This window comes from Callospermophilus lateralis, chromosome 2, assembly GCF_048772815.1.
Source record: "Callospermophilus lateralis isolate mCalLat2 chromosome 2, mCalLat2.hap1, whole genome shotgun sequence".
Taxonomy (NCBI): Eukaryota; Metazoa; Chordata; class Mammalia; order Rodentia; family Sciuridae; genus Callospermophilus; species Callospermophilus lateralis.
In genome coordinates, this window is record NC_135306.1 from 169454650 (window position 1) to 169479548 (window position 24899).

At 41.5% G+C, this 24899-nt stretch overlaps 1 protein-coding gene across 3 annotated transcripts; it reads left to right on the forward strand.

Moving 5' to 3' along the window:
• The first annotated feature begins 756 nt into the window (after positions 1-756).
• On the forward strand, positions 757-24656 carry Htatip2 (HIV-1 Tat interactive protein 2). Of its 3 annotated transcripts, none has more exons than XM_076844269.2 (6): positions 757-897; positions 1348-1534; positions 3227-3334; positions 18822-18959; positions 22720-22781; positions 23518-24656. In XM_076844269.2, the coding sequence occupies exons 2-6, from the start codon at positions 1385-1387 to the stop codon at positions 23741-23743; spliced, it is 684 nt and encodes a 227-aa protein (XP_076700384.1). In that variant the 5' UTR covers positions 757-897; positions 1348-1384; the 3' UTR covers positions 23744-24656. The 3 variants fall into 3 exon arrangements, with proteins under 3 accessions (XP_076700384.1, XP_076700382.1, XP_076700383.1); XM_076844267.2 differs by lacking the exon at positions 757-897 and adding an exon at positions 916-1054; XM_076844268.2 differs by lacking the exons at positions 757-897; positions 3227-3334 and adding an exon at positions 916-1054.
• The last annotated feature ends 243 nt before the right edge of the window (positions 24657-24899 follow it).

Below are 24899 nucleotides of genomic sequence, written 5' to 3' on the forward strand. Positions count from 1 at the left end.
AGCAACAGATCTAGTTAGCTTAGAAAAAGAGCTTATTGTCAGAATAAAAGGAAGCATTCAGGACACCTTCAAATCAGAGGAAAGATCACGCCAGAAGCAAAACAGAGGAAACATCAGGCCATCAGATCACTTGGGGGCATGACCATCTATGCCTTTGTCACCATCTATGCCTTTGTCCCACCTAGAGAGATTCAGCTCAGGCTTTCACCGAATCTTTTCACAACTTCCTCCAAAGCTGAAAAACCAGTGTGGAAGCATCTGATTGGCCGGGTCTAGGTCAGGCCAACATATAACTCCTAAGGAAATAGGAGTGGGAATGTGTCACCCAGTTTCTAAACTTGGAGGTGGGGCCCCAGCATGATCAGTGTTCACAGCACAATCCATCTACATTCTTCATATTCTTGCTGTGTCATTCTAACACCTGTCCAGGACTTTCAAGACCCAGGACAGGCCTAATGTGGACAGTTATGTTCCAAACCCTTGATCACACTATGGAGTGGGACCCACAGGCTCTGGTGTGCAATACCATTACCGCTGCAATCACCTAGAAACAGGCCAAGACCTGGGTGGAGTTTGGATGGTTATAAATTTTTGACGTGGTGAATATAAGATGAAGATTTTCAATAGACAGGCCCTCAATACACAGCTTGAGGGGCCAGTTAAGGTCGAGTCTTGGACGTCTTCTGGCTGGGCTTGTGTGAGCTGAGCCCAGACGGTGGGGAGGAGCGAGGGAAGGCTGATCCTGGGGATTCCATCAGTAGCAAAGGATCTTCCCGGGCTAAGGCACAGCCTCCGCGTGTAGCACAGGTCCTCGAGTCCCCGCGCCCTTTCCGAGGTCCGCCCCTTTGGGCGGGGCGAGGCAGCGACGCTGTAAAGTCACCCGGAAGACAGAGCCGGGTAGGTGCGGGCTACGGCTTGGCTTCTAGACCCCTGGGCTGGCGGCGGAGGCCTCCCCGATGCCCGGGCCTGCAGCGCTGAGCGCCGCGGCGGTGGCACTGGTGGCCGCCCTGCTGCTGGCGCGGCGTGAGGAGGTGGGGCCGGGGACCGGCCCCAGGTAACTCCTCGGGGTAGGGGACCGAGCTGGGCCCTGCACTCTTCCCGGGACCCTGGAAACCGCGGGGAAAGAAGCTGGTGGTGCCAGGAGTTTGTGGCACCTGGGCGGACCCCCAGCTCGGTCCCCTTCCGAGGTGTCTGCTGGGGCCATTGGGAGGCGGCTAAAGTGCCGCGCCCCGTAGGTGACTCAGCACTTTTCCCTGAGCTGGAATGACAGCCCCTGTCCTCTGGGGTTGGGGCGGGGCAGTGGCTTAGCATCCTCAGATCAGCACCTGTGGATGTTTTTTTCCCCAGCAAACCCAAGCTGCCGAAGCTTCGGGAAGACTTCAAGATGCAGAATAAATCCGTCTTTATCCTGGGCGCCAGCGGGGAAAGTGGCAAAGTGCTGCTAAAAGAAATCCTGGAACAGAACCTGTTTGCCAGAGTCACTCTGATTGGCCGGAGGAAGCTCACCTTCGAGGAAGAAGCATATAAAAACGTGGTGGGTATTTGAGCTAGGAATCAAAAATGTAGCCCCCTCGATTTTTTAAAGATGAACGTATTTCATGCCCGAAGGTTGAACCTTGCTAGGCCAGTGGTGGCAGCCAGAGAAACTGATCTTTGAAAGTTCCTCCAGGGAGCCTGCCTTGTAGGCCTCCCTTCACCATGTGTCCTTGAGCAAAGACTTTACTGCATCTAGAACTGAATAAAGTGGGACCTACAAGGTAAGGCGGGTAGGTGAGACAGGAAAACACTATTTTTAGTTCAGACAAGCTGGTTTCTGGGAATGGTCCTGCCAAACCTTGGCAGTTTTCTTAACGACTTTGCTTATTTTGTCTACCTGGACACTTCAATTGGTGTTATGAAAACATGAGAATGCCTTGCAGAGTGGGAAAGATCTGTGGCAGTGAACAGTGATCTCCTTGGGTACAAGAATCTGCCCTGGGCTGGAATTGCAGCCCAGTGGTAGAGCACTTGCCTAGCACGTGTGAGATACTGGGTTCCATCTCAGCACTACATAAAAATAAATGAATAAAATAAAAATAATGTGTCCATCTACAACTAAAAAAAAAAAAATCTGCCTTGCCTGACTTCCCAGGCTTGTGTCTATAAACATTATCTTCACTGTAAGTTATACTTTCAGTGTAAACAGATGATATACCAGACTTCCATCTGATGATAATACTCTAATATCTGAACTCTGAGCTTCTTGGAGATTCTTTGCTCCCTGTGTTTTCTGAACGTGTGTTATCTGTGAACTGCAGCAAATTGAACAAAATGGTGCGCTCCTGAGACAACTGTAGAATTTAGTCCCACAGGTTTCATTGGAGGAACATTAAAATAATAAACGCACTCACCGGTAAGTGTTTTTGAGTCTCCCAGGTTTATACTCAAATCATGTTGTGAATGTTTTTGGTCCATCAGGACTGGCCTGTTTGAAACACACGTCTTTTGCTCAGGCTTAGATAGGTGTTGGGTGGCCTTCATAATCTAGTTTCTTGAGCAGTATGAAAAATTCCTGGTAATTACAATCTGAGATTGAGATCTGTGCTTTGAGAGTGGAGTTTGGGTGGCACATCTTTTGTGAAGATCTTTTTCTTCAGTGTTATATGCAGTGTAAGGAAAATTCTTTTGAAAGAGTTGATAGTAGTGAAGGGAACCAACATTTTATTTAAATTCCTGGATGATGAAACTTCTCATTTTCTTAAATTTATTCACAATAGACTTAGAAAGTTAGGTGCAGGTGCTTAAATTTCAGTGGGCATTAGAATTCCTGTGGGTGCTTGTTGAATATACAGAGTCTGAGTCAGAAGTATTGGCGTGGGATCTAGATTTTTTTTTTTAAGCACCTTCTGGCTGATTCTAATGCAGGTAGCTTGTGAGTTGGACAGAAGGAGAGATTATCACCCACATTTTGCATGTCTTTTTTTTTGTCTTTCTATAATAAATTAAAATTGAATCTGATATTAGAAATCTGGATCACCCCTTGTCCAGTTATATGTACCAGAGATACATATGTGCATGGGTGATTTTCCATTCAGAGCAATTGCTTTTGACTGGGAGAAAATGAATTTGCAAAATTTAATGTTAAGTGGTTAGGTCCTTCCATAGTGATCTGTAATTTATTCTTTAAATCTAGAGGAGATTTCTGTTTTTTATATATGGGGTTATATATAACTGTGTCCTTGTCTAGAATCAAGAAGTGGTGGACTTTGAAAAATTGGAAGACTATGCTTCTGCCTTCCAAGGTCATGATGTTGGATTCTGTTGCCTGGGTACCACCAGAAGCAAAGCTGGTGCGGTAAGGAAGAAATATGCTTTTTCCTTTTTTACTGGCCAGTAATGTCAAGGATTTCTTTTTGCTTACTCTTTTTCTTTGTGCATTTTGTAGTGTTAAATGTAAATAAGCTCTTATTGTTTAAGATTCCATCTGCTGTCCTCACTTTGTTGTACTTTGAATAATACTGATAAATTCATCTTTCTTTCAAGCCTGAGTGCTGGATACATCATAAATATTCACATGATCTTGCTGATAGCAACTATTGCTATCATTACAATATCCCCTGACTAAGGCAAACAGTATCTGAGTAAACGTAATTGACTCATCGGCAGTAAGCTTTTTTTCTCCCTTCCACAATAAATATTTTAAACTTGAAGCATCCCCTCTCACTTGAGTGATTTGCTTCAATTCATTTTCACGCCAGGCCTTAAACTCATGGGATAGAACATTGGAATAAAGAGGCACGATTCAGCCATCCCCCAGTGATGACTCAGCCTTCAGCAGTGATTCAGCCCCAGTGATGATTCAGCCCTCACTGACGCAAAACTGTTTTTATCACTTTTTATTTTCTTTTTAATGCTGTTTTAAATTGAGTTGGCCTCTGTCCAGAAGTCATAGTTTACTACATAGTTAAAAGTCATGGTTTACGACATACATCCTGGGCAAATATTAATACATCTTCTTTAATTTATAACTGGACTATAGTTTATTCCTCTGGCAGAATTTTCTTCCTGGAGCCAAATTTTCTATTAAGTATGCAGGGCCATGATTCTGCCATGGGACTTAGTATAGGTTTATAAACCAGGTCCTTGCAACCGAATTGTTAGGGGAGCATGTGGTGAAGTACTGTTGGTTTATATAAACCAAGTAGTTGTATTTCATTGGACTTCTAGGCAAGCCAAAGGATAATTATATTTATGCTTTTGGTCAAGGTGTATTTCCATATCTTTTGCAGTTCTGCATATCTGCACTAGAACGCTATTGGGTTTTGAGCTCTACACTGTGAACTGCGGTTACAGAGAAATTTGACTTTCTGAGCAATTGGCACATTATGTATCCCTTCTAGAAAGGGTCATGTTTCTGCTCAGCAGCTAGGACAGTCTTTTTTGCCCCAAGGGACCATCACAGCAGTGTGCCCTTTAAAAAGCCTCAGAAAAACTTTTGTTCTTGTGCTTTGCAGGTTTCACTGTCTCAAGTGCCAACCTGGTTTTGGTGGTGACTCAGCAAAATAAAAAAAAAAAAAAACTGCATTAAGCATAGAGCAGTTGATTTTCATGACATTAGGCAATTCTTGTAGAGCGCTCCAGGGAAAATTCTGAATTGCTTTGATGCATTTACATTGTGTAATGCAATTTTAATCAGAGAGACTGAATGTCTTCACTATTGAGAATATTTTTTAAATGGGGTTGGTTCCCAACTTCTTAGGCCATGAAACTCATCTTTGGTCGTCCTGTAAAAACAATTTGAAAATAATTAATAAGTAAGCATGGGAAAAGATTAGTAAGCCAGCTAGGCTCAGAAATAAGTTAGGATTTAAATTTAAATAATTTAAGAGGATAATAGCAGAAAGTAACCTGATACTCCCTCTAGGAAAGGCTTTTTTTTTTTTTAACTAATTTGGATTGGATGCAACATTCATTTTTGAGGTTGTGATAACTAGGCATTTTAAGGGGTGACTGACATGGGTAAGTAACAATAGTTGTCTGAAGGGGGCTCGTGGGATTGTAAACTCATCCCTGTGAAATTCTTCTGGGCCAGAAGCCCTCTCTGTACCTATGACAAAGCTGGTGGCCAGCCAACTGTCATTCAGGAGCTGGTTTGTAATTGGATCACCATTATGTGAGGTGTCCCCCAAAAGCTCATGTGTAAGACGATGAAAGAAGGTTCAGAGGAGAAATGATTGGGTTGCAAGAGTCTTAACCCAATCAGTGAATTAATCCCCTGATTGGGATTAATTGAATGATAACTGAAGTGATAATGTGTGGCTGGAGGAGGGGGGAATTGGGGCCTGGCTTTGAGAATATATTTGTATCTGAGAGTGGCGTCTCTGCCTGCTGGTTCCCTCTGCCACACTCTTCCACCCTAATATTCGGCCTCAAAATTAGAGCTCTGAGGAATGGAGCCAGCCTTCTATGGACTAAGACCTCTGAAACTGTGAGCCCTCAAATAAACTTTTCCTCCTTTAAAATTATTCTGGTCAGATCTTTTAGTTACAGTGAAAAATATGACTAAAACAAACATCTTTTATTTTGCCTTTTAGCAATCTGAGCTTATAGTAGAGAAACCTTAAGGAATTCATGGTTTCTTTTTTTTTTTTTTTTTAATTAATTTTTATTGTAGGTTGTTCAAAACATTACATAGTTCTTGATATATCATAATTCACACTTTGATTCAAGTGGGATATGAACTCCCATTTTTACCCCATATACAGATTGCAGAATCACATCAGTTGCACATTGATTTACATATTGCCATTCTGGAGTCTGTTGTATTCTGCTGCCTTTCCCATCCTCCACTATCCCCCCTCCCCCCTCCCCTCCCCTCTTCTCTCTCTACCCCCTCTACTGTAATTCATTTCTCCCCCTTATATTTTCCCTCCTTTCCCCTCACTTCCTCTTGTATGTAATTTTGTATACCCCTGAGGGTCTCCTTCCATTTACATGCAATTTCCCTTCTCTCTCCCTTTCCCTCCCACCTCTCATCCCTGTTTAATGTTAATCTTCTTCTCATGCTCTTCTTCCCTACTCTGTTCTTAGTAACTCTCCTTATATCAAAGAAGACATTTGGCATTTGTTTTTAAGGGATTGGCTAGCTTCACTTAGCATAATCTGCTCTAATGCCATCCATTTCCCTCCAAATTCTATGATTTTGTCATTTCTTAATGCAGAGTAATACTCCATTGTGTATAAATGCCACATTTTTTTTATCCATTCGTCTATTGAAGGGCATCTAGGTTGGTTCCACAGTCTTGCTATTGTGAATTGTGCTGCTATGAACATGGATGTAGCAGTGTCCCTATAGTGTGCTCTTTTTAGGTCTTTAGGGAATAGACCGAGTAGTGGAATAGCTGGATCAAAAGGTGGTTCCATTCCGAGCTTTCCAAGAAATCTCCATACTGCTTTCCAAATTGGCCGCACCAATTTGCAGTCCCACCAGCAATGTACAAGAGTACCCTTTTCTCCACATCCTCGCCAGCACTTGTTGCTGTTTGACTTCCTAATGGCTGCCAATCTTACTGGAGTGAGATGGTATCTTAGGGTGGTTTTGATTTGCATTTCTCTGACTGCTAAAGATGGTGAGCATTTTTTCATATACTTGTTGATTGATTGTATGTCCTCCTCTGAGAAATTTCTGTTCAGGTCCTTGGCCCATTTGTTGATTGGGTTATTCGTTATCTCATTGTCTAATTTTTTTAGTTCTTTGTATATTCTGGATATTAGGGCTCTGTCTGAAGTGTGAGGAGTAAAGATTTGTTCCCAGGACGTAGGCTCCCTATTCACCTCTCTTATTGTTTCTTTTGCTGAGAAAAAACTTTTTAGTTTTAGTAAGTCCCATTTGTTGATTCTAGTTATTAACTGTTGTGCTATGGGTGTCCTATTGAGGAATTTGGAGCCCGACCCCACAGTATGTAGATCATAGCCAACTTTTTCTTCTATCAGACGCCATGTCTCTGATTTGATATCAAGTTCCTTGATCCACTTTGAGTTAACTTTTGTGCATGGCGAGAGAAAGGGATTCAGTTTCATTTTGTTGCATATGGATTTCCAGTTTTCCCAACACCATTTGTTGAAGATGCTATCCTTCTTCCATTTCATGCTTTTAGCCCCTTTATCAAATATAAGATAGTTGTAGTTTTGTGGATTGGTTTCTGTGTCCTCTATTCTGTACCATTGGTCCACCTGCCTGTTTTGGTACCAGTACCATGCTGTTTTTGTTACTATTGCTCTGTAGTATAGTTTGAAGTCTGGTATAGCTATACCGCCTGATTCACATTTCCTGCTTAGAATTGTTTTTGCTATTCTGGGTCTTTTATTTTTCCATATGAATTTCATGATTGCTTTCTCTATTTCTACAAGAAATGCCGTTGGGATTTTGATTGGCATTGCATTAAACCTATAGAGAACTTTTGGTAATATCGCCATTTTGATGATGTTACTTCTACCTATCCATGAACAGGGTATATTTTTCCATCTTCTAAGATCTTCTTCTATTTCTCTCTTTAGGGTTCTGTAGTTTTCATTGTATAAGTCTTTCACCTCTTTTGTTAGGTTGATTCCCAAGTATTTTATTTTCTTTGAGGATATTGTGAATGGGGTGGTTGTCCTCATTTCCATTTCAGAGGATTTGTTGCTGATATACAGGAATGCCTTTGATTTATGCGTGTTGATTTTATAGCCTGCCACTTTGCTGAATTCATTTATTAGCTCTAATAGTTTCTTTGTAGACCCTTTTGGGTCTGCTAGGTATAGAATCATGTCATCTGCAAATAGTGATAATTTGAGTTCTTCTTTTCCTATTTTTATGCCTTTAATTTCTTTCGTCTGTCTAATTGCTCTGGCCAGTGATTCGAGAACTATGTTGAACAGAAGTGGTGAGAGAGGGCATCCCTGTCTTGTTCCAGATTTTAGAGGGAACGCCTTCAGTTTTTCTCCATTCAGAATGATGCTAGCCTGAGGCTTAGCATAGATTGCTTTTACAATGTTGAGGTATGTTCCTGTTATCCCTAGTTTTTCTAGAGTTTTGAACATAAAGGGATGCTGTACTTTGTCGAATGCTTTTTCCGCATCTTTCGAGATGACCATATGGTTCTTATTTTTAAGCCTGTTGATGTGGTGAATAACATTTATTGATTTCCGTATATTGAACCAACCTTGCATCCCAGGGATAAATCCTACCTGATCATGGTGCACAATTTTTTTGATATGTTTTTGTATCCGGTTCGCCAGAAGTTTATTGAGGATTTTTGCATCTAGGTTCATTAGAGATATTGGTCTGTAGTTTTCTTTCTTTGAAGTGTCTTTGTCTGGTTTAGGAATCAGGGTGATGTTGGCCTCATAGAATGAATTTGGAAGTTCTCCCTCTTTTTCTATTTCCTGAAATAGCTTGAAAAGTATTGGTGTTAATTCCTCTTTAAAGGTTTTGAAAAACTCTGCTGTATACCCATCCGGTCCTGGGCTTTTCTTAGTTGGTAGTCTTTTGATGGTATCTTCTGTTTCCTCAATTGATATTGGTCTGTTTAGGTTGTCAATATCCTCCTGACTCAATCTGGGCAAATCATATGACTTAAGAAATTTATCGATGCCTTCACTATCTTCTATTTTATTGGAGTATAAGGATTCAAAATAATTTCTGATAATCTTCTGTATTTCTGAAGTGTCTGTTGTGATATTGCCTTTTTCATCCCGTATGCTGGTAATTTGAGTTCTCTCTCTTCTTCTCTTTGTTAGCGTGGCTAAGGGTCTGTCGATTTTATTTATTTTTTCAAAGAACCAACTTTTAGTTTTGTCAATTTTTTCAATTGTTTCTTTCGTTTCGATTTCATTAATTTCAGTTCTGATTTTAATTATTTCTTGTCTTCTACTTCTTTTGCTGTTGTTTTGCTCTTCTTTTTCTAGGATTTTGAGTTGAAGTATTAGATCATTTATTTGTTGGTTTTTTCTTTTTTTAAGGAATGAACTCCAAGCAATAAATTTTCCTCTTAGAACTGCTTTCAATGTGTCCCATAGATTCCGATATGTTGTGTCTGTGTTTTCATTTATCTCTAAGAATTTTTTAATTTCCTCCTTGATGTCTTCTATAACCCATTGATCATTCAGTAACCTATTGTTCATTCTCCAAGTGATGCATGATTTTTCCTTACTTCTTTTATTGTTGATTTTCAATTTCATTCCATTATGATCAGATAATATGCATGGTATTATCTCTACTCCTTTATATTGTCTAGTAGTTGCCCTGTGACATAATATATGATCTATTTTTGAGAAGGATCCATGTGCTGCTGAGAAAAAAGTGTAACTGCTTGATGTTGGGTGGTATATTCTATATATGTCAATTAAGTCTAGGTTATTAATTGTGTTATTGAGCTCTGTAGTTTCCTTATTCAACTTTTGTTTGGAAGATCTGTCCAGTGGTGAGAGAGGTGTGTTGAAGTCTCCCATGATTATTGTATGGTGGTCTATTAGACTCTTGAACTTGAGAAGAGTTTGTTTGATGAACATAGCTGCACCATTGTTTGGGGCATATATATTTATGATTGTTATGTCTTGTTGGTGTATGGTTCCCTTGAGAAGTATGTAGTGTCCCTCTTCATCCCTTTTGATTAACTTTGGCTTGAAATCTATTTTATTTGAAATGAGTATGGACACTCCTGCTTGTTTGCGAAGTCCATATGAGTGATATGATTTTTCCCAACCTTTCACCTTCAGTCTATGTATGTCTTTTCCTATCAGATGCGTCTCCTGAAGGCAGCATATTGTTGGGTCTTGTTTAGTGATCCATTCTGCTAGCCTGTGTCTCTTAATTGGTGAGTTTAAGCCATTAACATTTAGAGTTATTATTGAGATATGGTTTGTTCTTCCAGCCATATTTGTTTATTTATGTTACTAAACATGGTTTGTTTTCCTCTTTGATTATTCCCCCCCACCTTTACTGTACTACCTCCCGCTGTTGGTTTTCATTGATATTTTCCATTTCCTCTTCCTGTAATATTTTGCCGAGGATGTTTTGAAGAGCTGGTTTTCTAGCTGCAAATTCTTTTAACTTTTGTTTATCATGGAAGGTTTTAATTTCATCTTCCATCCTGAAGCTTAATTTCGCGGGATACACAATTCTTGGTTGGAACCCCTTTTCTTTCAGTGTTTGAAATATGTTATTCCAGGATCTTCTAGCTTTCAGAGTCTGTGTTGAAAGATCAGCTGTTATCCTGATTGGTTTACCCCTAAATGTAATCTGCTTCCTTTCTCTTGTAGCTTTTAAAATTCTCTCCTTATTCTGTATGTTGGGCATCTTCATTATAATGTGTCTAGGTGTGGATCTCTTATGATTTTGCACATTCGGCGTCCTGTAGGCTTCTAGGATTTGGGATTCTGTCTCATTCTTCAAGTCTGGGAAGTTTTCTCGTATTATTTCGTTGAATAGATTGCTCATTCCTTTGGTTTGGACCTCAATACCTTCCTGTATCCCCATGACCCTTAAGTTGGGTCTCTTTATGTTATCCCATATTTCTTGAATGTTCTGCTCATGGTTTCTTAACAGCTTTGCTGAGCTGTCTATGTTCTTCTCCAGTTGAAATACTTTGTCTTCATTGTCTGATGTTCTATCTTCTAAGTGTTCTACTCTGCTGGTAGTATTCTCAATTGAGTTTTTAAGTTGGTTTATTGTTTCCTGCATTTCCAGGATTTCTGTTTGTTTGTTTTTTATAACCTCTATCTCCCTGTATAATTGATCTTTTGCTTCTTGGATTTGTTTGTGTAATTTATTGTCGAAGTGGTCGAAGTGGTCTTTCATTGTCTGATTTTGCTGTCTAATGTCTTCCTTGAGACTCCAGATCATCTGAAGCATGTATATCCTGAATTCTTTATCTGACATTCCATCTGCTGCAGATATTACCTCTTCTAAAGTTGAGTTGACCTGCATTGCTTGTGGTCCTTTCTTTCCTTGTCTTTTCATACTGATCGCGTTTCTTTCTGCTTGGTGAAACTGTTGTGTTATTGATTTTTCCCCCTATATATTTATATTGCTCTTGTATAGCTGCAAAGTCTCCCTCGCAGGCTTTGGCGGTGGCTCTGCCCCTCCTCCAATTGAGGCAATGTGCCTTCCACGCCAGGAGGCCGCTGTACCTGTACTTTCGATGGGCCTGTTCTTTCGGTGGTCACAGGTCCGCCTACCTTGCAGGCGTGAGCAGCAGCTTTGCCCCTCCGCTGGCCACTAGGCCTGTTCTGTCTGTCGGTTGCAGATCTGTCTACCTAAAAGGCGCTGGTGGCGGCTCTGCCCCTCCCCCGACCGTGGCGATGTATCTGGCGGGCCACTGGGCCTGTTTTGTCGGTGGTCACGGTTCCGTCTACCTTGCACACGCGTGGAGCAGCTGTTTCATTAGTGCCTGGGCACACTCTCCTTGTTTGCCTCCCTCAGGCCCTAAGTTTGTAGAGCTTGGGGCTGAGAACCCCCAGCAAATTTGCTTACCTTCTGGTAGCCACGCCCCCGTATCTGGTGCTAGAGACCTCAGTTGTCAGCACTGGTGGGGGCTGTAGCTGGGAGACCCGTGCCGCGCGGCTCCCGCCGGCTCCTGTGTCAGCGCCGCCTCAGCTCCCGCCAGTTCCCGTGCCGCTGCCGCGGTTCCCGCCAGCTCCGTCCGGCTCCCTCGCCGCTCCTGCTAATTTAGAGTCCGCTGGGAAGGAATCTCTTTGGCCGATCTTTGGTGACTTCCCCTCTCTGCTATGGCGGGCCCCTGGCTCCTTGCAGGAGTGACCGAAGGGAGAGGTGGAACTGGCTTGTCTCTGGTCTGATACAATCTCTGGTTTTAGATCCCAGTTCGCTAATTCATAGAGGCTTGGTTAGATTTCCTTCCCATCCTCTCAAGGGGGGGAGCCCTTTCCTGGGTGGGCAGGGCTGTTAGCAGAGCCGGAAGGGCACGTGCCTTCTGTCGGGCCAGGCGGGGACCCTTCTGGCTGCGCTGGGCCGCCGGGGGCGCCCACAGAGCCAGGCAGATGGCGCCCGCGTGGCTAAGAGCCGGGCGGGGTAACCCTTCGCAGAGCGGGCGGGCCGCCAGGAGTGCCGGGATGGAGGGAGCTGTCTGCCGGCCGGGCAGGGACCCTTCTCAACGAGCAGTGCCGCTGGGGGCGCTTGTAAAGCCGGGCGGCTGCAGCCTCGTGGCTAAGAACCAGGCGGGCGGGGTGGCTGTTTGCAGAGCAAGAGTGGAATGGCGGGAGCTGTCTGCCGGCAGGGCGGGGACCCTTCTCGCAGAGCAGGGCCGCCGGGGGCGCTTGTAAAGCCGGGTGGCTGCCGCCGCGTGGCTAAGACCCAGGCGGGCGGGGTGGCTGTTTGCAGGGCAAGAGCGGGACCGCCAGGGTAGCCGGTATGGCGGAAGCTGTGTGTCGGCCAGGCAGGGACCCTTCTCGCCGAGCAGGGTCGCCGGGGACGCTTGTAAAGCCGGGCGGCTGCAGCCTCGTGGCTAAGAACCAGGCGGGCGGGGTGGCTGTTTGCAGAACAAGAGCGGAATGGCGGGAGCTGTCTGCCGGCAGGGCGGGGACCCTTCTCGCCGAGCAGGGCTGCCGGGGGCGCTTGTAAAGCCGGGCGGCTGCAGCCTCGTGGCTAAGAACCAAGCGGGCGGGGTGGCTGTTTGCAGAACAAGAGCGGAATGGCGGGAGCTGTCTGCCGGCAGGGCGGGGACCCTTCTCGCCGAGCAGGGCCGCCGGGGGCGCTTGTAAAGCCGGGTGACTGCAGCGGCGTGGCTAAGAACTAGCCGGGTGGGGTGGCTGTTCGCCGAGCGAAAGCAGGGCCGCCAGGGTAATCGGGATGGCGGGAGCTGTCTGCTGGCTGGGCGGGGACCCTTCTGCCGCGCTGCTCTGGGCCGCCTGCCGCTTGCAGAAGCGGCGGGTGGCCGCGGGATTGGACTCTGAGCCCGCGCTGCCGGTCAAGTTTCACTTGTCTGGGGCAAACTGTCACGTCTAATAAACTTACTAATTCTCGGCAGGTCTCCTTTCAACGGAATTTTGCTAGAAGATCCTCAGTAGGTAGAATGTAGCTGTTTTAATTGGTGTTTCTGATCCCGTTAATGTGGAGATATTGAAAGTGCAGCTTCCTCGCCGGCCACCATGTTGGATCCGGAATTCATGGTTTCTGTCTGCAGTTATTGAGATCCTCTGAGCAGTCAGCTGATTTCCTATGCTCACTAGTATATTAGTTTGCTAGAGCGGCCATAACAAAGTAGCACTGGGTGACTTAACCAACAGAAATTTATTGCCTCACAATTCTGGAGACTAGAAGTCTGAGATTAAGATGTCAGAGGGTTGGTTTCTTTTGAGTGCTGTGAGGGATGGGTGCATTTCATGGGTTTCTCCTTGACTTGCAGATGGCTGCTTTCTCTGTTTATTTTCACATGGTGTTCATAATACATTTCCCTTTATTTGTAATAAGAGAAGGATTTGTTTGGTGAATTTGAATGGTTTGGTGTTCATTTGTTTCTTTACCTATTAGGAACAGGCTTCAGCAGTCCAGGTTCTTAGATTCTGTTGAATGGATGATGATTTTAATATAATTAATGTAGTCATTGTAATATTTATTAAGTATCATTAGAATCTCATGGCTTCTGATTCTAAAATAAGTCTTCTTCTAATCTAGTTTGCAAACTATGGAATGGGAGCCTAATATAACCTGTCACCTGTTTTTGTATGGCCTTTGTAAACTAAGCATACTTTCTTATTTTTAAATGGCCAAAAGCTTCCAAAGAATGTCATGCCACGTGAAAATATAAAAAAATTCAAATTTTAGTATCCATAAAGTAAGTTGCTCATTAAGGTAGAGCTGTAGATGTAACAGAGGCTTGCAAAGCTGATGGTGTTTATTATCTGATCCTTTACTGAAAAAGTTTCCCTACCTCTGTTCTAATTGCTCTTGTTTTATTTGATGTCCAGGAGGGGGCTCATGAAGTGATGAGGTCTTAACTGATTCAAAAGACCCAGATCACAGACCTTATTCAAAAACCAGGTAGATGTAGAACCTTGAGGATGTTGCTTAGCTTCTGTGGACCACCACCTTGTCTATACTAGGTGGGAGGAGACCACTGAAACTCCTTCCGACTACAGAGTTTCGTGACTCTATGCATCATAGAGAAAAAAAAAGGACTCAAATGAAGGTACTGACTGACTCAGGAACCCTCAGTAACTGTTTGATTTTATTTTTTTATTTGGAGGTCTTTTTCTAACCAAGATTGTCCTCCCACCTCTGTGTATAATGTATAGAGATGCCCTTCAGGACACAAACAAATGAGGCTCAGATTATACCATACTTTCTTTGCAGTATCTCTGCTCTCTGATTTAAGTTTGGATTGAAAAAGGAGTGGAAAAGAAAGAACTGGAAACAGAAATATACCTGAGTGAGACCCTTTACAGAATGATAGATCCTCCTTCTTAGGAAAGGACTCTGTGCCCTTCTGTAGTGATTCCAGCTTGTTTTCTCCTCCTGTGAGTCAGCACTGAAATGCCTTGTTAGGATGTTGTTCTTAAGTGGCAATTTTTTTTTTTTTTTTTTTTTTTTTTTAGTTGTAGTTGGACATCGGAACTTTATTTTATTCATTTATTTTTATCTGGTGCTGAGGATTAGACCTAGCGTCTCGCACATGCTAGGCGAGTGCTCTGTTGTTGAGCCACAACCCCAGCAATATTGCTAATGGTTTTCAGGTATTAGTAAAGAAGACTGGAAGAAATAAAAATCTGGGCTCTTTGAATTTTAATTAGACTTAAAGTAAGAGTAATTGTAGAATTTCTCTTTGGATGTCTGTAGATAGTCTTATTCTGAGTCATAATACATTGTATGCATTGTTTTGAGTGGGTGCTGGGAAAGAAACTTATAGTGGAAACCTATTTAATTAATTACTTTTGCTAGAAGGAACTGTGATTCCTACCTTAGATTAGAACACTGGCTATGGAATTGTTTAAGACACAATAAAGAGTTAGTACTCGGAGAAGAGTCTGTTCTCTTGTGGTTAGGGAAACAGTACAGTTTTTCTGAAATTGTGTTGCAGGAATAATATTTCATTTTTTTTAAACTTGAGTGGTTAGAAGAATAAGAAAGGGAATTAATAAGATTTTAAAGATGGCTCCTTCTATCTGTAAGGAGGATCTTCCTCCCTCCAAAGAAAACTGACATGTTTTTGACATCTCCTAGTCAGTCACCCACGCTCCTACCTCAGTTTGATTTCTAAGTCCCTGAAAGCCGTTGACCCTTTTGCTTTTGAGTTTCATTCACAAGCTAAAAGGCCATGCCATCAGGGTGAGGGAAGTGAAATTTGAAATTTAGTGGGCTTGGAAAAATGCGTATTTATAATCAGCTTGAGGGCTCAGAGGATTTGTGAAATCTTTTTGGATTAACAGCCATTGATTGCTCATAAAACAATATTTAGCTTTGTTCAGAGGAGGGCAATGGAGAAAGGTATGGGCACCTTGTCATCAGGGCCCATTGAGCGGGGATGATGGGCTGAGGGTGGGGGTCTCTGCAGTAGCGTGGGTGCTCGTCCTTCAAGGAGCCGTTGTCAGTTGTTAGCCAGGCGGGTGAAAGGAAGGACGCTAGAGTCTGATGGCTTGGGGTGGTATTGATGTGCCTTCGCTGGCTAATCAGATTGAAAGTCCCATGGCATTTATGTCACTTTAATTTTCATCAAACAATTGGAGACGACAGAACTCTATTAAAGAGAGGTTGATCCAGAACTAAAGCCAAATAAATTAGGGTCTCGGTTTAATCAAATGATCCTCTTCTGGCTCTGGATTAAGTAAGAGAGAGAGCGTCGGTCTGGAGGCTTGCGATTGGCTGACTCTTTCTCTTATTTTTAAAGGAGTTGATGAAAAAAAAAAAACATTTTAACTGAAGTAACTATAATAATCCTTCCAAGCCTTTGTGCTAATACAACAATAAAAACATAAAATTTATTTCACGTGGCAACTATGTTATTTTATTGTGAATAACAAACCTGTTATGGAAACCACAGTGCTGTGATTTGGAGTGAGAGGAAGAAATAGACATGGAAGAGAAATTCAGTTAGAATTTTCCTATGTAGTTTTGGGTTTTTCTTGGCACACTTTCAGTACATCTAAAATCTCAATTTCGAGAAAGGCTCTGATAAGAGGTGCCTTTCCCTGTTCCTCACTTTCTCTCTCTCTCTCTCTCTCTCTCTCTTTCTCTCTCTCTCTCTGTTGGGGTGTTCTAAGTGTTAAAACGGGTTTGCTTCAACTGATATTAAAAAACAACAACATGAGTTTGAGTCATCGTTTAGCACAAACCCACTTAGGAGTGATTGTCAGACTATACAATACAAAAGAAGATGGTGATGACTCTTGGGTAAAGAGATGAGTTTATATTACCTAAAATAGAGGAAAAAATTAACATTGCCCTGCAGGTTGTCCATAGAGTTAAAAAGGTATTGGTGAGTGATGAGAAAGGAGGACAAAGGGAGGCTTTCACAGTGCTAGTAAAGTTCTATTTCTTGATCTGGGAGCTGGTTACAGAGAATGTTCAGTTTATGAAAATTCATCAAGCTCCCTACTCACAATATGTTTTCTTTTATGATATACTTCAATACAAAGTTTAAACATTTTGTTTAGACCTATTATTATAAAATTAAATTTCATATTAGTTTCTTATTGCTGCTATAACAAATGACCTCAAACTGAATGGTTAAAACAACATAAATTTATTATATTATAGTTCTACAGGATAGAAGTTGGCATGGGTTCTACTGAGATAAAATTAAAAGGTCAACTGGCTGCATTTGCCTGGAGGCTCCAGGGGAGAATTCATTTCCTTTCCTTTTCCAACACCTAAAGGCTGCCTACTTTCCCTGGCTCATGGTCACCTTCCTTCATCTTTAAGGCCAGCAGTTTTGGGGTGGAGCCTTTTTCACATTGCCTAACTCTAACCTCCTCTGCTGTTTCCCTTTTCCTAGAGCCCTATGATTGCATTGAACCTATAATAATCATTTTAAGGTCAGCTGATTAAAGTTAACTATAGTGGCATCTGCAACATTAATTCCCCTTTACCATGTAGTCTGACATGGATGTGGTACTCTTCAAGAGACCCTTATTCTGGCTACCAGAATTGTAGACTTACTTTTACCAGCTAGAGAGAGTGTGGAATATAAAGGAACACAGATACAGTGGAAAGAGTACTACTCAGAGTTGGGAACCTGCACTCTGCTCTCAGCTCTGTCACTCCCTAGCCAGTAGTTCACCAACCACTGGACCTTCTTCCATCTGCATAATGAGGGGGTTGGATGTGGTATTTCCTAAAGTCTCTTCTAACATTTCTAAGAAAGATACACATTGTCCTACCGAATTAAACATTTAGAAACCAGTAACTACTTCATAAGAAAGATTTAATTTAAGAAAGTCCTTTGGGCAGTAATCTCATCTTCAGATTTGGAATCTCCTCACTGTAAGACCTAATTATATAATTGTGACATTCAGCTTCAGCAGGCTTTTAGTTTCTTCAGTTTGGGGATGGCAGAATTGGGGGTGGTCCTAAGAAGTTGGTAACTACAGTGGAATCCCCTTTTCAGGTAGAAGTGCATGTCCTTCAGTTGGGTTCTGGAAATGGGTCTATATTCTTGTTGCATCATTCACTCCTCCTCCTTCCATGGCTATTAATTCTGTTTTGAGACTAGATTTGCCTTTTCTCTGCTTTCCTCAGATTTTTATTCATCCCTTCAAATATTTTTGAAGCATCAGCCATGTGCTAGGCATATGCTGATGCGGACTTGTGAATGAAGGAGAAAGACTTAGCTTTTGTCCTCACTGGATTGAGTCTAGATCTGGGGTCTCCAAACATTTTTGATCATATGCCTATCAGTATGAAAAACAATTGAGAACACATTCCTCACTAATGTCTAAAGTATGTGGCAAAACATACACAAAGATTGAAAATTAAACAGACTGTTCTCATAGTGCCTAGCAAATGGCCTTCATCACAGTTTGAGACCCTGCCATGTTAGATTTGACACAAAGAAGAGCAGACTGAGAGATGGGTCTAAGGTTGTAAATGTGAGGAGAGAATCAAATGCAGGAAACAGAGAAGTGGCTCAATTGTAACACAAGCTTAGACCTCTGGAGGAGGATCTTCCAGCAGACATTGGCACCTGTCTTCTGCTTACAACCTAGTGAAGTAATAGAGGTTAAAGGGGTAAAGAAATTTTTGTGGTTAGGCCATTGCTAGGGGGTTATCAGGGAAGGGTCCTTGTGTCATGCTCATTCTTCTTTGTGATGGTCACTGTTCCACGTTGAACAGGGTGTTCTTCAAGATTTCAATCCCAGGTAACAAGTTTCATTACAGGGTATTGTCTGGGGTTTAGGACAGTGTGACTGTCATTTGGGTCAGAGTGTCTGTGGGGTGACAGTTATTCTAAGGTGGAGGATATGTTTCAAATGGTTTTGCTTAAGTCAAGTTCTCCCTAACAGTAAAGTTATTGAAGGACAAAGAAATTGTAACTAAAAGCAGTTTCTCAGCTGACCTCATTGTTCCCTTTGCTCCTTGAGATTTATTGAGTGTCCATGCTCCAGAGTCATGGTTCTTATTTTTCTGTCCAGCCTTGCTGCTAAGGCTGGTGTGTCTATTTGGAGGGCCACACTTGGAGTCTTTCCCAGGGTCTAAGCCTGACTTTCATGTATTGCTTGGATGCATTTTATTTAGATCCCCATCCCACACCCCAACTCACCTCCTCCAAACCTGCCAACAAAGCCAGGTAGTAATCTTTAAAATGAAGTTGCAACATTTTGGAAATAACTCACATCCTTTTCCCCCTCAGGAGGGATTTGTTCGTGTTGACCGAGATTATGTGCTGAAGTCTGCAGAGCTGGCAAAATCTGGAGGGTGCAAACATTTCAATTTGCTGTCTTCTAAAGGAGCTGATAAGTCAAGCAATTTTTTATATTTACAAGTTAAGGTTTGTACACATTTCTACCTTTATTATACTTTGGGCTAATAGACAGTACTAAATAATACAAAATACTATATAATATTTAAAGAGCATTAAACATATTATGTTATACATTTTCCATAGCTACAGGAACTGTTTTGCAGTAATATATTTAGGAAGCAGGAGTAATTTGAAAGATAGTTTCTGATGTCTTCCCCCTTATTAGTTATCCATTGATCAGGGGGATGGGCTATGGAAGCTCTAACCCCTGAATGTCAGCAAGGCACCTTGGCATTGGAGGAGGCTTGGAGGCAGTGAGTTTTAAACTATTCCCTTGGTTTCCCTTATGGCAGAGAGGAAGGAGCTTTGATTTCTGGAGATTTGGGGACATTTACCCTAAAACATTCTCCTAATTACAAGCTCAACTTTCTTAAAAGTCTTTCTTTTTTAAAAGATTCATGTACAGACGAGCATGATGGCACACACCTCTAATCCCAGTGACTTGGGAGGCTGAGGCAGGAGGATTGCAAGTTCAAAGCCAGCCTCAACAATTTAGTGAGTACTTGAGAACTTAGTGAGACCCTGTCTCAAAATAAAAAATTAAAAGGGCTGGGAATATAGCTCAGTGATAAAGCACTCTGGGCTCAATCCCCAGTACAAAAAACCAAAACAACAACAACAAAAAAAAACATACATTTTGCTATTCTCAATACAATATATATCCTTGTTTATTTTAATAAAGTTTCCATTTCCTAATCTTCCAGTGAAATTGTTGCTGCAGGAAGCAAGACCATGGCTTTACTTTTTTGTCCTTCCTGATGCATTCTACATGCCTATAGTGTAAGAAGCAGGGCCGCAGTGTTTGGACAAAGATATTTCCATGGGAAATCTTTCTACAGAAGTCCTCTGGCTTCTGCTTAAGTACCTCACCTTGTGTTTTAGTCAGCCTTTTTGCTGCTGTGACTAAAGGATCTGACCAGAACAATTCTAGGGGAGGAAAAGTTGATTTAGGGCTCACAGTTTCAGAGGTCCATAGGCATTGAGTTCCATTTCTCAGGGCTCCAGGTGAGGCAGAAACAACATGGCAGCAGAGTGTGGCAGAGGATAGCAGCTCACATAGTAATCAGGAAGCAGAAAGAGAGGGAGATAGAGAGAGGAAGAGAGAGAGAGAGAGTCTGATTCCATGCACCAGATACAAAATATATACTAGAGAGAGAGAGAGAGAGAGACAGACAGACACACTGACTGACTCCATGCACCAGATACAAAATATAAACCCAAGCCACGCCCCAATTCCCACCTCCTCCAGCCACAACCTTACTACTTCAGGTACCAGTCAGTTAATCCCTATCAGGGGATTAATTTCACTGATTGGGTTAAGACTTTTACAACCCAGTCATTTCTCCTCTGAACCCTCTTGCATTGTCTCACGTGAGCTTTTGGGAGACACCTCACATCCAAACCATAACACCTTGCTCAGATCCACTTGTCAAGTTCCTATCTTGAGGTGAGATCATCTGCTTTGTACATGCTAATTGTTGTTGGAAAATAACAAAAGCAAGCCCAGTCTTTCTTTGGCATTGTTATCTTTAAGATATTTGGAAATTAAAGTTGACTTAATTGTATTTTTACCACGCACAACACTTTTAAGTCCTTGTACCCTTCTTTATTAGTTTCTGTTTCTTCTTTCTGCTTTTTTAAGGTATGGAGATTGAATCCAGTGGTACTCTATTACTGAGTTATATTCCCAGTCCTTTCTGTTTTTTTATTTTGAGATGGGGGTCACACTAAATTGGCAACACTGGCCTCGAACTTGAAATACCCCCGTCTCAGCCTCTGGAGTTGGTGGGATTACAGGCATAAACCACTGCCCAGCTATCAGTTACCCTGGTCACTTTGCTGAGTGAACTTTACCATGTTATTATATTGGAATTGCAGTGGAACTATTGCTTTTCATTCTCTGGAAACAATGTTTTTTTTAAAAAAAAATATTTTTTTGTTGTAGGTAGACACACAATATCTTTGTTTCATTTTTATGTGGTGCTGAGGATCAAACCCAGTACCTCACACGTGTTAGGCGTGCACTCTACCACTGAGCCCAGCCCCTATGTTATCTTTTTAAAAGAGAAATATTACTATTTGAGTAACTGTCTTTGTCATGCATTGCTCATGATCAGTTTGTGATTAGGAATGTTTCTAGTTTTTTTTTTTTTCATAGAGCTCAGAACTCATAGCTAATCAGTAGCTCTCCTATCCAAAAATAGTATTTTGAGGCAGATGAAGACTAGTGAGCCACCAATGAAGTTAAATCAACAATGGAAAATTTTCTGGGGAATGACACTGATCATATTATGTTATGTACATGTACTAATATGGCATAATGAATCCCACTATTATGTACAATTATAATGCACCAATAAAAGGAATAGAAATATTTCAGTTTAATGGTTAGAGTTTAGAATAATACTTAAAAGAAAAAAATTTTAAAAATATTCATATTGGTTCTGAGAAAGATTATCAAACAATTTTTTTACTCTCATTAGCAAGATAAACATTCCTTTTAGGAAAGGAAATATATGCATGTGTTCATCTTTAAAGATAAAGGAATCACTACTACCTACTCTGTGGGTTGTCAGATTCAGTCAGACAAGAAAAATAGCAAACATTGTGTTCTAAGGGTTTTTATGTATATTTGTGTGGAAACTGAGTGTCATGATCTTAAGATCACCACTGATAGTGGCAGGGCTGGGACTTAAACCCAGGCAGTCAGATGCCAGTGCATGTTGCTAGGCATTAGGCAATGAGTAGCCTTTGTTATTAGTACATGTGGAAGGACCTAGCACAGGGCCTGAGCCATGACAGAGCCTTAGCAAATATTACTAATGCCAACAGGATGGAAAGAGACCTTTTTGTTCACTGAAGTTGACCTGCATTGCCTGCAGCATGGGTTTATGAGTTAGATTAATTAAAAGTAATTACAACCAAACTGTCATCCCAGAATGATACTAGACAACATAGCTGTGTCTAGAATTTGGAAAGATGATCTTTATTGAATAATCCTTCAACTACTGTGTATATTATTTTGGTGTTTATCATTTATGTTCTCAATCTCCTGTGTATGTGAATTCTCCCTCTTTTCCAGTTTTAGAAGCTCCTTGATTCTTTAGGAGCATTTGTTTTACTCATTATCTTTTTAAACTGCATTCATTATGGAGGCCTGGATCAATCACATACTTTCATGGGTATGCTGCTGATGTGGTGGGGGAACTGTTGGGGTGTGGAGCCACAGCACTAGATTGGCCTCATGTTCTATGACTGTAAACTTCAGTTCTTCATCTGTTCAATGTCTATGTGTATTTAAAACATTGTCTATATGTATTCTCACTGCCTTTTGAAACTTGTTAAGAAGTGAATGATACAGATGGACATCTATGGGATTACTTCTAATACAAAAGAGGTCCTCAGTATCTACTAGTCTGCAGTATTGATCCTGAGCTTAAGTGAGATACTCTAGTGATTGAACCTCTCAGAATCTCTTTTAGTGGCAGAAGACTGACTGACTGATCATACTGCCATCACTCATTCAGCAGACTGTTTTTCATTCTCTACTACTTGTCAGGATTAAATAATTTCTTCCTTAACTTCCCAGGCTCTTTGGAATCTAAATTGCTAGATAAGGATTTAGACCTGCAGAAGCTGATTATCTTTAAAACTCCAAATTATTCTCTCTCAAGCTTTACATGAATTTATCTTGATTAAATACTGAAAGCATGCTTTTTCTTATCAGGGAGAAGTAGAAGCCAGGGTTGGAGAATTAAAATTTGATCGCTACTCCATATTTAGACCTGGGTAAGTATGCACATTACTCGAGCTGGTTAGTCCCTGGAAGCCAGTTTCTCATTTGGAGAGGCTGACATCCAAGATGCCTGTGATAGGAAGGAATTAGGGGGCGTGGACTGCTTCTCAGAAGGACCCACCTTTTGGCTTTGAAAGAAGAGAGATTCCAGGGCTAGCTTCAGAATAATCTGGACCTTCCATTGTGGCATTTGTTGCCTACTTTAAAAAAAAAAAAATTAAATTCTGTATTGTTAATATTTTTTACCTGCTTTTTAAAATTTATCTTCTGCATCAAATAAAACCATATATAAACTGTGGTAGTATGTTCAGACTTCTGTAATAAAATTCTACAGCCTGAATAGCTTAAACAACAGACTTATTTTTTCATGGTCTAGAGGTTGGAAACCCAAGATCAGGGTGCCATCAGGGTTGGTATCTGGTGAGGCCTCTTTTGGTTGACAGATGGCCACCTCACTGTGTCTTCACATTGCCTTTCATGTGTGCAAGGAGATATCTCTGATTTCTCTTTCTGTTCTTATAACATTGGCAGTCCAATGGAATTAGTTCTAGCTCATCCTTAAGATCTCATTTGAACTGAATTACCTCCTTAAAGGCCAGACTTCAAATGTTACATTGGGCATTAGGGCTTCAACCTCCAAATTCTGAGGGACACCATTCATTTTAAACACTCACTATGGTCTGGATGCAAGTTTATCAGAACTTTCCTTGCTTTTCTTTTTCTCCTTAGAGTTCTGTTATGCAATAGGCAAGAATCTCGCCCAGGTGAATGGTTGATTAGGAAGTTCTTTGGCTTCTTACCAGACTCTTGGGCCAGTGGGCACTCTGTGCCTGTCTTGACTTTGGCTAGAGCAATGCTGAACAACATGGTGAGACCAAGTGACAAGCAGATGGAAATTCTGGACAACAAGGCCATCCACGACCTGGGAAAAGCTCATGGTGTTCTCAAGCCATGACCACACTGGAGAAGCACTTTTGACTGCAGACCTCAACATCTATCACTAAATCTGTAATTTCATGGCCTTGAAAGAATTTGTGTGCTTTACCTTGGTTGTTTGACTATTTTCAGCCTCACAGATCCAATCAGGACATGACTTTGCTCTGTATTGGTGGCTTATGGCCTGATTATACATGTAGATCACTCAGGAAGCTTTTGAAAAATAGAGATTTATAGGCCCTGTTTCAAATCTTCTGAATCAGAATGTGGGGGATGTGGGCATAGGAATCTGTGGTTTTATTTTGCTTAAAATTCCTCTGATGGTTATGGGAGACAGCTTTGAGACACTCCTCTGCAATCACAACAGCAGTGTAACCCCTATGTGCCATGCAGACGAATGTGTGGTAAAACTTGACATTTTTGTTCTAATTAATAGCATATAACTGTGTAAGTGAACACTGTGCCTTTACTACTACTTTAAATATATAATAAAAAATTAACAGTTTATATAGTTCATGGGAGAATTAAATAGGGCAATGGAAATAAATGCACAAATCCTGGGTGTCTCTTCAATGGTTCGAAAATATTAGTTGTACTAGTGGTGATGGGCAGCTTTTCCACCAATGCAGTGATATAATAACAGCTATCATTTATCAAGTGCTGGCTATGTTCCAGTCCTTACATATATCATCTATGCTTTTACCTTCCAAACAATCCTTATAAAATGATATTGTCCATTATCACCTTTTCTCCTTTTTTTAAAAATCCTTATATCTTAGATGGGGAAACTGATGCCTTATTTAGGGATCCAAAGCTGAAGACCTAAAACTAGGAAATGGCAGAGTCAGGATTCTAACCCTGACTGTTAACCACTCAACAAAAGAATCCTGTGTCTGTATATTTCCAGGTGGTTCCAATGAATTGTTAGTACATGTCATGGATGAATAAAGTTGAAATATTTGGGTTTCTTCATTGGTCTGTGGTCCTTATGATTAATCAAGATGTTCACGTGGCGAGTAAGAATCTATGGCACCGAACTTCAAAGGGCTCAAGGTGCTGTACCTTTGAAACTATGGCAAGGGAAAGGAAGATGCACAAGGAAAGGCCAAAGCCAAGAGGAGCACATGGTGCTAATTATCATGGAATAAAGGAAGGTGGTAAAATTTGTCTTATGT